Source organism: Ailuropoda melanoleuca, chromosome 1, assembly GCF_002007445.2.
Source record: "Ailuropoda melanoleuca isolate Jingjing chromosome 1, ASM200744v2, whole genome shotgun sequence".
In the NCBI taxonomy this organism is placed as follows: domain Eukaryota; kingdom Metazoa; phylum Chordata; class Mammalia; order Carnivora; family Ursidae; genus Ailuropoda; species Ailuropoda melanoleuca.
In genome coordinates this window covers 126,444,769-126,458,177 of record NC_048218.1, presented here as the reverse complement: position 1 = coordinate 126,458,177, position 13,409 = coordinate 126,444,769, and the positions used below count along the sequence as shown (strand labels likewise).

The following is a 13,409-nucleotide window of genomic DNA, read 5'->3' as shown; positions in this document are numbered from 1 at the left end:
AGTGTTGGGAAAACTGGTCAGCAACATGGAAAAGAATGAAACTAGGCCACTTTCTTACACCGTACACAAAAATAAATTCAAAACGGATGAAAGACCTAAATGTGAGACCTGAAACCATAAACATCCTAGAAGAGAGCACAGGCAGTGACTCAGACATTGGCCATAGCAACTTTTTTCTAGATAGGTCCCCTGAGGCAAGGGAGACAAAAGCAAAAATGAACTATTGGGACTACATCAAAATAAAAAGCTTCTGTACAGCGAAGGAAACAGTCAACAAAACTAAAAGGCAACCTACAGAATGGAAGAAGGTATTTGCAAATCCATATCTGATAAAGGGTTATATATCCAAAATATATACAGAACTTCTAAAACTCAACAATCCAAAAGTACATAGTCCAATTAAAAAATGGACAGGGGCGCCTGGGTGGCATAGTCTGTTGAATGTCTGACTCTTGATCTCAGCCCTGTGTTAGGCTCCATGCTGGGCATGGAGCTTACTTTAAAAAACAAACAAACAAAAAAACAGGACAGAAGATACGTACATTTCTCCAAAGAAGACATCCACATGGCCCAAAGACACATGAAAAGATGCTCAACATCACGGACTATCAGGGAAATGCAAATCAACACCACAATGAGGTATCACCTCACACCTGTAAGAATGGCTACAATCAAAAACAAGAAACAACAGGTATTGGCAAGGATGCGGAGAAAAAGGAACCCTTGTGCACTGTTGGTGGGAATGCAAACTGGTGCAGCCGTTATGGAAAACAGTATGGAGGTTCCTCAAAAAGTTAAAAGTAGACCCTATGATCCAGCAATCGCACTACTGGGTATTTACCCAAACAATATAAAAACACTAATTCAAAGGAATGAATACACCCCAATGTTTATAGCAGTATTATAGAATAGCCAAATCATGGAAACAACTGGTGTCCATCAACTGATGAATGGATATATATCTTTATCCATAAATACGTATGGATATATATGTGTGTGTGTGTGTATTTATGTGTGTATATATAAAGGAATATATACTATAATGGAATATTATTTAGCCATAAAAAAGAATGAAATCTTGCCATTTGCAAGACATGGATGGAGATAGAGAATATTATGCTAAGTGAAATAAGTCAGAGAAAGATCAATACCATATGATTTCACTCATATGTAGAATTTAAGACAACAAAACAAATGAGCACAGGGGGAAACAGACAAATCAAGAACCAGACTCTTAACTATGGAGAACACACTGATGGTCACCAGAGGGGAGGTGGGTGGGGGAGTGAGTGAAATAGGTGATGGGCATTAAGGAGGGCACTTGTGATAAGCACTGGTGATTAACATAAAAACTTAAAAAAAATCGAAAGAGGATATATACAGATTTCCAAGGTGTCTAGACAGCAGAATTTGGCCCTTTGCACTACAATCTTTGACCTTTTGATGGAAATCTTTCCAAAATATATTCAGACATTCTTAGAATAAATGGATCATAATCGAGCCTTCAGGTGTATCTGTAAGTCCAGAGCTGGTGTGTGACGTGGGGTTGAAGGGCCTGTCACCCACTTCACAAAGCATGGTGCTCCTGTCGTATCCTGTGCCCGCCTTGTACCCTTCCCCCCCGCCCCGCCCCGTCCTGGCTCTGTGTGCACGTCTCTGTTAGCTTTGCTGCACGCTGTACTGGGTGAGGACAGTCCTTGTCACACAGAGTATTCATAATCAGTATGGAAGTGTTTTCAGTCCCTGTGATTTTGCTGAAAATCAGGTCACAAAGTTAGCTGATGTCTTAAGTGCTAATACGGGTTACAGTTTGCCTGTTTTATATCAGTAAGTCATATTAAAATTGGGGGATTTAAAAAAACTATGTATCATCCTCATTACATGCAGAATATTTAATATAGAACTAAAGTATAAATTTATTTAAGATCTTACTTATCCATTTGAGAGAGAGGGAGTGAGAGAGCATAAACAGGGGAGAGGCAGAAGCAGACTCCTCCCTGAGCAGGGAGCCCGACGCGGGGACTCGATCCCAGGACGCTGGGACCATGACCTGAGCCGAAGGCAGACGCTTAACTGACAGAGCCACCCAGGTGCCCCAAATATATTTATTTATTTATTTATTTATTTTTTAAAGATTTTATTTATTTATTCGACAGAGATAGAGACAGCCAGCGAGAGAGGGAACACAAGCAGGGGGAGTGGGAGAGGAAGAAGCAGGCTCATAGTGGAGGAGCCTGATGTGGGGCTCGATCCCACAACGCCAGGACCACACCCTGAGGCGAAGGCAGACGCTCAACTGCTGTGCCACCCAGGCCCCCCACCAAATATATTTATTTTCTGAGACAGCTTTTCATGCTGGGCTGTACATCATTTCTTATCCAAAGTGCACTTCCTGGAATTCAAAAGGATCTGTTAAATCTTTAAAAACACCAAGTTTGAAAATCTTTCAGTCCAATTTCAGGTGCCACAGGCCGTGCCGCTCTTGTGTCTTGCAGGTGGCTGTCCTTGCCGTCGCAGGCCGAGCAGGCGGTGATGTCCCTGTCCAGCTCGGCCTGCCCACTCCTGCTCACCATCAGAGACCGCTCCCTTCAGCTGGAGCAGCAGCTCTGCTTTTCCTTGTTTAAAATTTTCTGGCAAATGCTTGTGGAGAAGCTGGATGTATACATCTACCAAGAAGTAAGTAAGAGCAGACCGCGTGTGAGGGCCGTGAGGACAAAGGCGACCGCTACACGAACTGCTCTTTGTTTCAGATCATTCTTGCTAATCACTTCAATGAAGGAGGAGCGGCTCAGCTGCAGTTTGATATGACCCGGAATCTCTTCCCCTTGTTCTCCCACTATTGCAAGAGACCGGAAAATTATTTTAAACAGTAAGCTCAATATTTAACAGTGACTACTAATGGATCAAGTCTTTAGGGGAGGTGGATTCCTTTTTTTTTTTTCTAAAATCTCTCGGATTCCAGTGATGTTTGGTGGGATAAATAGAGCATCAATTGAAATTTTAAAACATGCACTGTATACCCAATCTGTGATTCATGACCCCCCAAATTTATCAGAACTGGATCTAAATTATGTGTTGGGTTTTTTGTTTCTTGCATTTGGTTTAATGCTCCGATTTGCCTGTTACTGGAGAGAGAAAATGCAAACGAGTGCAATTCTGCCATATTCAAGAAGTGAAAGAAATTAAAAATATGCTTAGTACCTAAAGTAGGCCAGGCCTGAAGATTTGTTTTCTTAACTATTTAGTATTAAATTAAGTTCTAAGCATAACTATAAGCGTATGTAAGATAAAGTCTTAGGAGTATTTTTAGAAATTATTGATTTAAAATTTAAACTATTGGGGGGGAATTTGAGATTATAAAGTATTCCTTTTAAAGTTATTATAAAGTTATTATAAAATGAAAGATTTATTTTTGCTTATTTTAGTAAGTTATCTGAATTTTTTGTTTCTCTTTCCATATTCTAATCTAGCTAAAGTCTTAGCTACATTTAAAAGGCTATTATGTTAGTATCATTATTATATTTTGGGAAGTAATAGATATACATTGAAAACAATGGTCCTATTACATTATAGTAACCTAATGAAATATACACTGTACAAATACATAGTCCTAATGTGTTAAAAGAGCCAAATAAGAAATCCATACATACTTTTCATAGAGGGCATTTGGACTAGCAGTGCAGGGAGGCTGTTTAGTTTCTGAAAATGAAAATATTATGGAATAGTGTGGATGATACAGATAATGGATATCTCATTTCCCTTCTGCCTTTTTTTTTTTTCCAACAGTGTAAAAGAAGCCTGTATTGTTTTGAACCTGAACGTTGGTTCTGCCCTACTTCTGAAAGATGTGCTGCAGACCGCTGCAGGACGACCTTCCGCCACAGCGGCACTAAACGAAGTTGGAATTTACAAACTGGCTCAACAAGATGTTGAGATTCTACTTAACCTGAGGACAAACTGGCCTAACACTGGAAAGTAATGCATCTTTTTTTGTTTTGGAGTTTTTGTTTTTGTTTTTAACAAAGAGGAAGCCAGCTGGATTTCAAGGTATATGATGACATTCTGAATTAATGAAACTGGACAACTGAAAACTATTTTATAGAATCATTTATTATCTTGGACTTATGGTGTTATTAAAATGCTGACCATATTTCCTCAGTCCTCTTGTTCCTAAGAAAACAAAAACAGAAAATTCAGAAGCCAGGAAAACTCAGAGTAATTCCATTTACAAATAGAAATGCTAAGTATGTCTGTTGAATAAGATACAAGAGCAGAGATAATAAATCACAACGAGTTTTCAATTTCCTTTGCTAATTAAGGGAGACTATTGTAGATAATCAAACACAGCAAATAAATTTTTAAAAGATCAATTTAGAATGCATGTTTATAATTGAAGTTCCTGTATTTGGCTTGGAAATTCACTGTATTTCCTGTAAGAAAACATATGAGATGGTGACTAAAACAGAATTGCTCTCATTTTCCACAAATGTCCTTACATTTAAAATCCTTCCTATGGGCGCCTAGGTGGCTCAGTCGGATGAGCGTTGGACTCTTGGTTTCAGCTTAGGTCACGATCTCAGGGTTGAGAGATCAAGCCCCGTGCATTGGGCTCCACACTCAGTGGGGAGTCTGCTCACGATTCTCGCTCTCCCTCTCGCTCTGCTGCCCTACCCCCGCACGCTCACTCTCTCTCATAAATAAATAAATCTTTAAAAATAAATAAATAAAATCCTTCCTAGCTCCATTCCCTATGACAGTGGGCAGCCTTTTCTTTTGGATGAAACATTTCAGGCCAGAGCACTGTGTTTCAGTCTTTCCCCCGGGGTAGGGATGGGAACTAAACAGTTTTTGTTTAATATTTATGTAAGTGATAATGAGACGGGAATCTTTAGCTTTTTTTCCCCCTCCGACTTTTCCTTGCCTCTGGACTCTGTTACATAATGATTTCTTGATTAATAAATCCTCAGAGAACAAAATATTTAAAGGAATTGAGTTACATTGTTAGAAGCCTACAACTATTAAATTTCATTCCTTTTTTTATTCTGACTTAGCATTTAGATAGTACTTTTCAAGCTATAATGCCTCAAATCGAAAATTGTCAGGCTGGCATGCAACCTGGTTTTTTTTGGGTTTTTTTTTTTTGAAGTAAGCTCTGTGCCCAACATGGGGCTTGAACTCACGACCCCAAGATAAAGAGTCACATGCTCTACTGACTGAGCCAGCCAGGCGCCCACAACCTATACTATCGATAAACATGTACTTGGTGATAAATAACCAAGGAAATACTCTGAGAGAACCTTTATTGCTCCATATCTTATAGAGAGATTTTCCAACTAGTGTATTGAGTTCAAAGCTTTTCTGTTAGTTCTAGCAGACTGGGGCTTCTCTCCCTCATTCTTTGAGAACTGCTGGGCTTTCCCACTGAGAAAAGAATGAAGCTGCCCCCAAACTGCCTAATTCCAGACTTGACTGTCACTCCTTGCTTTCTAGACAGCTGAAAGTTTCAAGGGAATGAAATGTTTCTGTCAAAAGGTAGGTATTCATTGTACTTCAAAGTCATGTCCTGTCATTTAAATATCAGCCATGTAAAAATAAACTTACACTTCAGCTCTGAATTTTTCCAAAGTTATTGCATGTCCATCGTCTTTTAAAACTTCATCTTCATTCAACAGACCCAGGGTTTTTAGGCCTGTAAAATCAATGAGAAGAAAGGAAAATTTACAAGTGAGCATTATTTTCAACTAGGGAGAGTTAAGGAATGAGCACAAACTATTACTTCAGTGGGTAGATGATACTGACCTTCTTTGTACTGCACAAATGATATGGTGCCTTTATCTGAAGTGTCCATCATCTCAAACATAGACACAATGTTACAGTGATCCATAAAGAAAGGGAAAGCCACGCCCGTTATCTTGGCAATTCTCAGTCGTTCCAATACAGATATTAAATACTCTCTTGGTTTTTCTGTAAAAGAATAGTTCCAATTCTTCCTGATATAAAATTAAGATATATCACAAATGGAAATAGTCATTTAACAATTATTAAATAACCAAGTTCAAGGTACTGTACTAGGCACTGGGGTCATAGACCTTGCTTACAAGAAAAACAAGACATTAGACAATTAATTACATATATAAAGTGCTCTATCCAAGATATGGGACCTGGGCATTTTTTGAAAAGCTCCTCAGGTGGTTCTAATTTGCAGACAAGTGTCGAAAACCAAAAAAAAAAAAAAAAAAAAAGGTACAGCGTGATGCATGGAAGAAGGCAGCCAGCTAAAAGAAGGGATAAATGTAAATAAAAACAAACTCTTAGATTAATATAGTCTTCCAGTTAGGAAGCATGAAATGTTCACTTCTAACATAAAAGCAATATTTTGGATAAGTAAGCTATCTTTCATTTAAGCAACATGAAAGATGAAAAAAGATCCATCTTTCCAGAAATAATGCAGGTCAGTTATGATGAAGCTGACAAAGAGGTTAAGATGGAGAAGCTTAGATGATAAGTGCCACTCACTACACACACACACACACACACACACACACACACACACAGAGTCTGCTGTCAGCTCAGGTCGTGATCCCAGGGTCCTGGGACTGAGTCCCGCATAGGGCTTCCTGCTCAGTGGGGAGTCTGCTTGTCCATCTGCCTGCCTGCTGCTCCCCCTGTTCGTGCTGTCTGTCAAATAAATAAAATATTTAAAAAAAAGACTTTTTGTGGTGCCTGGATGGCTCAGTCGGTTAAGCGTCTGACTCGTAATTTCAGCTCAGGTCATGATCTCAGGGTCCTGAGTTCAAGCCCCACGTCGGGCTCAGCACTCAGCACCAAGTCTGCTTGTCCCTCTCCCTCAGCTCCTACTCTGGCTCTCCCTCTCTCATAAATAAATAAAATCTTAAAAAAAAAAAAAAGACTTTTTCTTGAGAATTTCATAAATATAAAAAAGTAAGAAAGTGTAATGAACCCATCAACCAACTTTAGCTGTTTATATTTGTGGCCAGTCTCATTTCACCATCATCTCATCCGGGTCCCCTCTTCCTGTATTATTTTGAAGTAAATTGCAGCAATAATATTTCATTAATAAATATTTGAACATGTATCTAAAAGATAATTATTTCTTTTGAGATATAACTGACATGTAGCATTAAGTTTACATAACATGTTGATTTGATACATGTACATTTTGCATAATGATTGTCACTGTAGTACTAGCTAACACCTTTATCACATCACATAATTATTTCTTTTTTGGGGCAGGAATAATTAAGATCTATTCTCTCAGCAAGTTTGATGTTTCTCATACAGTATTACTGTCTGTAAGCACTATGCCTCGCATTCAGTTTCCAAGACTCGCCTACTAGTTGCAGGTACGTGCCCCTCAACAGCAGCTCTCCTGCTCCCCCGCCACTCCCCATTCTACTCTGTTTTTAACCCAGCATTTTTAGTTTCCCCATATAAGTGACAGCATGCAGTATCTGTCTTGTCTCACTTCGCTCACTTAGCATATCCTCAAAGGGCATCCACGTTGCAAATGGCAGGATTTCCTTCTTTCTCATGGCTGAATAATATTCTGATGTATAAATATACCACATCTTCATTATGCATTCATCTGTAGACACTTAGGCTGTTTCCACCTCTTGGCTGTTGGGAATTATGCAGCAATAAAATGAGAGTGCAGCTCTCTCTTTCAGACCCTGTTTTCACTCCCTTCGGACACACACCCAGAAGCGGAAGTGCTGGAGCGCACAGCACTTCTGATTTTTTTTTTTTTTTTTGAGCAACCTCCACACTGTTTTGCACAGTGGCTGCACCAATTCACAGTCCTTCCAGCAGAGCACGAGAGTTCCTTCCTCTCCACATTCTGATTTGTTATCTTTGCCTTTGATACTAGCCATTCTAAGAGATGTGACACGGTATCTCATTGTGGTATCTCATTGTGGATTTGACTTGCGTTTCCCCAAATGACGAGTGATGTTAGACATCTTTTTACGTACCTGCAGGCCATTGTATATCTTCTTCTGAAAAATGCCTATTTAGTTACTCTGCCCATTTTTTTAAGGTTATTATTATTTTTTAATAATCTCTACACCAGTATGGGGCTCAAACTCATGACCCAAGATCAAGAGTCTGGTGTTATACTGACTGAGCCAGCCAGGCACCATGCCTTGCCCATTTTTAAGTCAGATATTTTGCTATTGAGTTGTAGGAGTTCTTTATACATTTTAGATCTTAACTGATAAATAGTTTGCAAATATTTTCTCCCATTCTATAGGCTGCCTTTTCATTTTGTTGATTCTTTCTTTTGTGGTGCAGAAGCTTTCAAGTTTGATGTAGCCCCAGTTGGTTTTTTTTTATTTTGTTGTGTTTTGGTGTCACATCTGAAAAATCATTGCCAAGACCTGTGTCAGGGAGCTTCTTCCCTGTGTTTTCTTCTAGGAGTCTTATGGTATTAGGTTGTCTTACAAATTTAATGAATTGTGAACACTTTTTAAAAATAAAAAAAGAAGGGGCGCCTGGGTGGCTCAGTCAGTTAAGCATCTGACTTCAGCTCAGGTCATGATCTCAGGGTCCTGGGATCGAGTCCCATGTTGGGCTCCCTGCTCAGCAGGGAGCCTGCTTCTCCCTCTCCCTCTGCCCCTCCCCCTACTCATGCACATTCTCTCTCTCAAATAAATAAATAAAATCTTTAAAAATAGTAAAGAAAATTTAAAAAGTAAAAGTGAATGTAAACACTTATTCAAATGGCATCCACACATTGTGATTATGTTTTTAGATCTCTCTTGTGCCTTTCTGTACAAATTTTAACAGACGATAGAAACAAATGGGTTACTAAAGGCAATCACATCATGGATGTAGTCTTCTGTCACTTCTCTCTGAACTGCTTATCAAATTCAGAAGGAGAGAAAGGCCAAATTTGAATTTCAGTTCACTACTTTTAAAGGATAAAGTAAATAAGCCTAATGGAACTTGGTGTCTTTCTCTGATGAAGGATTTTTACTGTATACCCTTTAGACTACATGAGATGCTATAATGTTTATGTCTAGAGTCTATAATTTATACTCTGCCTGCTTCTTTTTTTCTTTTTTTAAAGATTTTATTTATTTATTTGACAGAGAGATCACGAGAGAGAGGGAACACAAGCAGGGAGGGAGGGGCAGAGGGAGAAGCAGGCTCTCTGCTGAGCAGGGAGCTGCACTTGGGGCTGGATTCCAGGACCCTGGGATCATGACCTGAGCTGAAGGCAGATGGTCAGTGACTGAACCACCCAGGCGCCCTGCTCTGCCTGCTTCTAAAAATGTTTTTAAAATACTTAAAACAGAAATAATGAAGATATTAACTTTGAAGAAATATTTTTTTAAGTAACCTCTCTACCCAACAGGGGGCTTGAACTTACAACCCCAAGCACAAGAGTTGCATGCACCACTGACTGAGGCAGCCAGCCGCCCCTAAAGATGTAACCTTTTAAAACATGAAGGGGGGCGCCTGGCTCACGTCATGATCTCAGGGTCCTGGGATCAAGCCCCCTGTCAGACTCTGCCCTGGACTCGGAGTCTGCTTGAGATTCTCTCTCTCTCTCCCTCTGCCCCTCCCCCTGCTCGTGCACTCTCTCCCCCTCAAATAAATAAATAAATCTTTAAAAAAATTACAAAATAAAACATGAAGGGAAGATCCAAATGTTACTAACAACCTAAGTTATATAAAGCTCAGCTGATAATGACAATCAATTTTTCAAGGAAAACAAAACCTCAAGTTCACATCTCAGTAACAGCAGCTAATAATTACTGAACCCTCACTATGTGCCTGGTATTCCTCATAACAATCACTTCCCCAAGACCCACAGCTAGTATGAATCCAGGCAATGTGCTCCCTAGAATTTGCAGGCTTTACCACACTCTACTAACTCAAATATGGGAAGCATCTGGAAGCCCCCAACTTAATCAACCCTAATCATCTCTATTGAGTTTTTCTCCTCCATAACTCTCAAAGATCTCTTATCCTCACTTAACCATTCCCAAAGCAGAATCTCTCATCTGGGTTACTATAACTGGCTCCTTTTTAAAAATGAAATTCTAATTTTATTAAAGGCCTCCCCTAAGCATTTATACTCCCTCCCTCCATAGCACAGAATTGTCACTGGGAAGTGACACGTTTTCCTACCGAGTGACTTCAGGTTATGTTAGGTTTTGTTGTTAAATGAGTTATGAAAATCTGTTGGTTTTCAGATAGAATTTTGGAGTTGAGGATGTGGGACTGTAGACCTGTTCTCTGAACAGTAGTAATGCAATCAAACTGTCTAGTCTTATTTTCCATAAATCCCTTAAGATTAAAGCTTTTCAAACTGGGATACGTGTCATAATGCCAGAGGCTTCGTAAAGACCCAAGGTAAAGATAGCGTTTCTTCCTGAGAATCAATCACACTCTGGTGAGTAATATGAAACTTTTATAATAAGAAATGGAGATATCTACAGAAGAACAAAACTTGTAAATCTTTATGGTGACTCGAAAGAAACTCGTCAGGCAACATCAGGCTAAGGTCTCAGACACCAAAGTTACAAGTCCCCTCTTCTCTGCCATTAGCAGGATCCGGGCAGGGAACTTGGAGAGGCATTGCCCTGTACCCTGGATGCCAGCCAAACCCTTCCCTAGCTTCTCCTCAGTATTTCTTCACCTTTTCCCTGCCCCTCCCCACCCCCTTTGGAGTTTGTAGAGATGTTTCAAGAAGTTCACATAGTGGGGCACCTGGGTGGCTCAGTCGGTTAAGTGTCTGCCTTCAGCTTGGGCCATGATCCCAGGGTCCTGGGATTGAGTCCCTCATCAGGCTCCCGGCTCAGCAGGGAGTCTGCTTCCCCCTTTGCCCCTCCCCTCTGCTTGTGGGTGCTCTCTCTCAAATAAATAACATCTTTAAAAAAAAAAAGTTCACATTGTTACGGGGGTAACAGCATCTCAGTTTCTTACATTGATAATTATTTAAATTATGAATGTGATGGGATTACATTATTAACCGTGTCATTACTACCAGACTTCCCCTTCCTGTCCTCTGCTAAGAAAATCTGTATCTTAGATTCTCTTCCCCCACCATGCCTTCTATAGGAGAATTGTTTTTGCCAAACGAGTCCAAAGCCTTTATGTTGAAGGAAAAAACAAATCCTCGAGATACTACATTGGTTGACATCATAAAGAGCTCGAGAGAAAAAGGCCAGCAAAGAAGCAGGAAACAGAAAAAAAAATCTACAAATTAAAAAAGACCCCTAAGTACCGACTAGTACAGTAAATTAGAAAAAACAGACAAAAACAAAACCAAACCCACTTTGAGGCATATAAATATTTAGAACACCAGGGATAAAATAAAAAGACAATCCTAAAAACTTCCAGACCAAAAAAAAATCTATTAAACAGGTCAAGAATCCGATGACATCATGACATCAAACTCTTCAAGGCAACAGTGGCAATTATTAGACAAAGGGGCAATGCCCTCCAAATTCTGAGAGCAATATTTTCTAACCAAGAATTGTATATACCCTAGTTATCATCATGTTTGAGTGTAAGGTGAGACATTTTCACATATGTAAGTTCTCAAAATATTTACTGCTCGAACAAAGCACTCTCTCTCAGGGAGCCACGAGAGGATATGTTCCTGTAGAGGAAGGGGGTGGATAAAGCAAAAAAGAGGGAGACCGAAGCACCATAAAACAAACAGGCTGGAAGCACAGGAGATGGGTGAAGAGGATTAAGGTCAGAGGGAAACCCCTGAATGACAGCCATCCAGCCGGGCCATCAGTCCAGCCCAGAGCAGGAAGACAGAGAGCTGGGGGATGCATTGGGGGTGGTGATTACAGGATGAATCTCCTTTCCTACTGAGAGGAAATCTCTGCTGGTGACCAAAAGAGGGTATCAATGAATCAGTGCTAATGACACAGAAAATTTAAGTAAACATTTAAAATGTAGTATTAATTTCAGGGAAATCAACAAAGGAAATGCAATCATAGCATGCTACATGGATTAGCTGTGGATAGTTGCCTAATAATAATGTAAATTCTGAATACTGGTCACAACCAAAATTGAATTCTAACATTACTGGGAAGGTGGGGATGAGTGGGAACAGGTGTGAGTGCGTGCGTGCTCGCGCACAGGTACGTGCATTGTGTAAGAGAGCTGAAGTTTCCTCTTACACAGTATAAAGTTAAATCTAAACCTGAGGGGTTGGGGGGACCTTAGTAAGTAGCAGTACTAGTCTGTGATTTAGAAATATCAAGGTAAAGAGCTAAAGGAGTTGGGAATCATTCTGTAGAGTAGGAATCTGGGACAGGGAGGGAAGTGCTGCTTTTCATTATAAGCCTTGGAGTGCTTTTTGATTTTTAAACCCCATCCGTATACTTTTATAAAAATCAAAATGAAACATCTGTTGGTTGTCAGGCATAGGGTTAATTTCTATATTAGTCATTTAATCTTCCCCACAAGTCCATAAATTCGCTGTTATCCCCATTTTCCAGAAGAGGACACTGAAGTGCAGGTCCTCGCCCACGCTCCCGGAGTATTAAGGAGGACGTTCCTCTAGCCTCTCGCCCACCCACAACGAGCCTCCACCTGCGTGAGTCCCGCGCACCTGGCCAGTGGTAGCCACAAAGAGGCCGTTCAAGCAGGACGCGTTTGATTGAGGGCCACGGCGTTCGTTGGCAGAGGGGCTCAAGCACGGGAGAGTGGGCGTGTGTGGGGCGGGGGAGGGGAACGGGCCGGCGGCACGGGCGTGCAGGGAAGGCTGTACTGGGAATTTCTGGGAACCGTCCCGGCAGGGAGGCGGGTGGGACCGAAAGCCGAGTGGTAGGCAAGACTCTTACCTGGCCGGAAAAAGAGGAGGGCACTGGTGAGATAGTTCAGCAACTCCATAATCCGATGTTTTTCCAAATAATTTCTGGCCTCCAGCTCCCGGTTGCCGCCTGCCTGCATTGCTCTGCGAGGCGGCGTTGCTAGGCGACCAGGCGGCGTCGGTCGTGGATGTACGGCTCCACCCCCTCCTCCCGGCGCGGTCCTGTGACGCGCCTCCCGCGCCTCCCGTAGAGGGCGACCTGGGCCTGGAGTTCTCCACTTGGCGGAGAGGGAAGCCTGGGGGGCGTGGAGTGGGGCCTGCGCGGAGGGTGAGAGTGACCGGTGCAGAGTCCCTTGTGGGCGGATGGCCCGGTTCCCCAGTCTGGCTGAGGGCTGGGCCTGATTGTCTTTTCCTGTTTTTGTCCCTAACACCTAGCTCAGTACTTGTTGATCCAACGAACGAGACCTCAGGTTCTAATAACACAGGATGCACTAATAACAGAAGGAACCTGTGAGGTTATAGAGCGTACAGTGGAGAGCCCTAAGTACCATCTTTGGTGTGAGCGGCCTGCAGCACAGGCTGGACAACGGGGCAGGAAGACAGTCGG

At 41.3% G+C, this 13,409-nt stretch overlaps 2 protein-coding genes across 3 annotated transcripts in view; one reads left to right on the top strand and one right to left on the bottom strand.

The window, feature by feature from the left end:
• RINT1 (RAD50 interactor 1) overlaps window positions 1-5,615 on the top strand; it is a 29,772-nt gene extending 24,157 nt beyond the window's left edge. For both annotated transcript variants that reach the window (XM_011233011.3, XM_019806686.2), the window contains 3 exons: window positions 2,496-2,676; window positions 2,751-2,869; window positions 3,787-5,615. In XM_011233011.3, coding sequence (XP_011231313.1) covers window positions 2,496-2,676; window positions 2,751-2,869; window positions 3,787-3,979 — 493 coding nt within the window. In that variant the 3' untranslated portion in view covers window positions 3,980-5,615. The remainder of the gene's footprint in view (window positions 1-2,495; window positions 2,677-2,750; window positions 2,870-3,786) is intronic.
• Window positions 4,046-13,070, bottom strand: EFCAB10 (EF-hand calcium binding domain 10). Its single transcript, XM_002913629.4, has 4 exons — window positions 12,834-13,070; window positions 5,800-5,964; window positions 5,602-5,689; window positions 4,046-4,170 (listed from the first exon to the last, which is right to left on the bottom strand). Exons 1-4 carry the CDS (start codon window positions 12,940-12,942, stop codon window positions 4,134-4,136), a joined length of 399 nt encoding a protein of 132 aa, XP_002913675.1. The 5' UTR covers window positions 12,943-13,070; the 3' UTR covers window positions 4,046-4,133.
• Window positions 13,071-13,409: the final 339 nt, after the last annotated feature.

Bases quoted from the DNA above. Each gene is read 5' to 3' on its own strand.
- EFCAB10 (XM_002913629.4), bottom strand. From the start codon at position 12,942: ATGCAGGCAGGCGGCAACCGGGAGCTGGAGGCCAGAAATTATTTGGAA. The intron at 5,690-5,799 runs GTCAGTATCATC...TTGATTTTACAG, and splicing joins ATTTGTGCAGTACAAAGAAG to GCCTAAAAACCCTGGGTCTG. The intron at 4,171-5,601 runs GTAAGTTTATTT...TTGTTTTCTTAG, and splicing joins GAAAAATTCAGAGCTGAAGT to GAACAAGAGGACTGAGGAAA.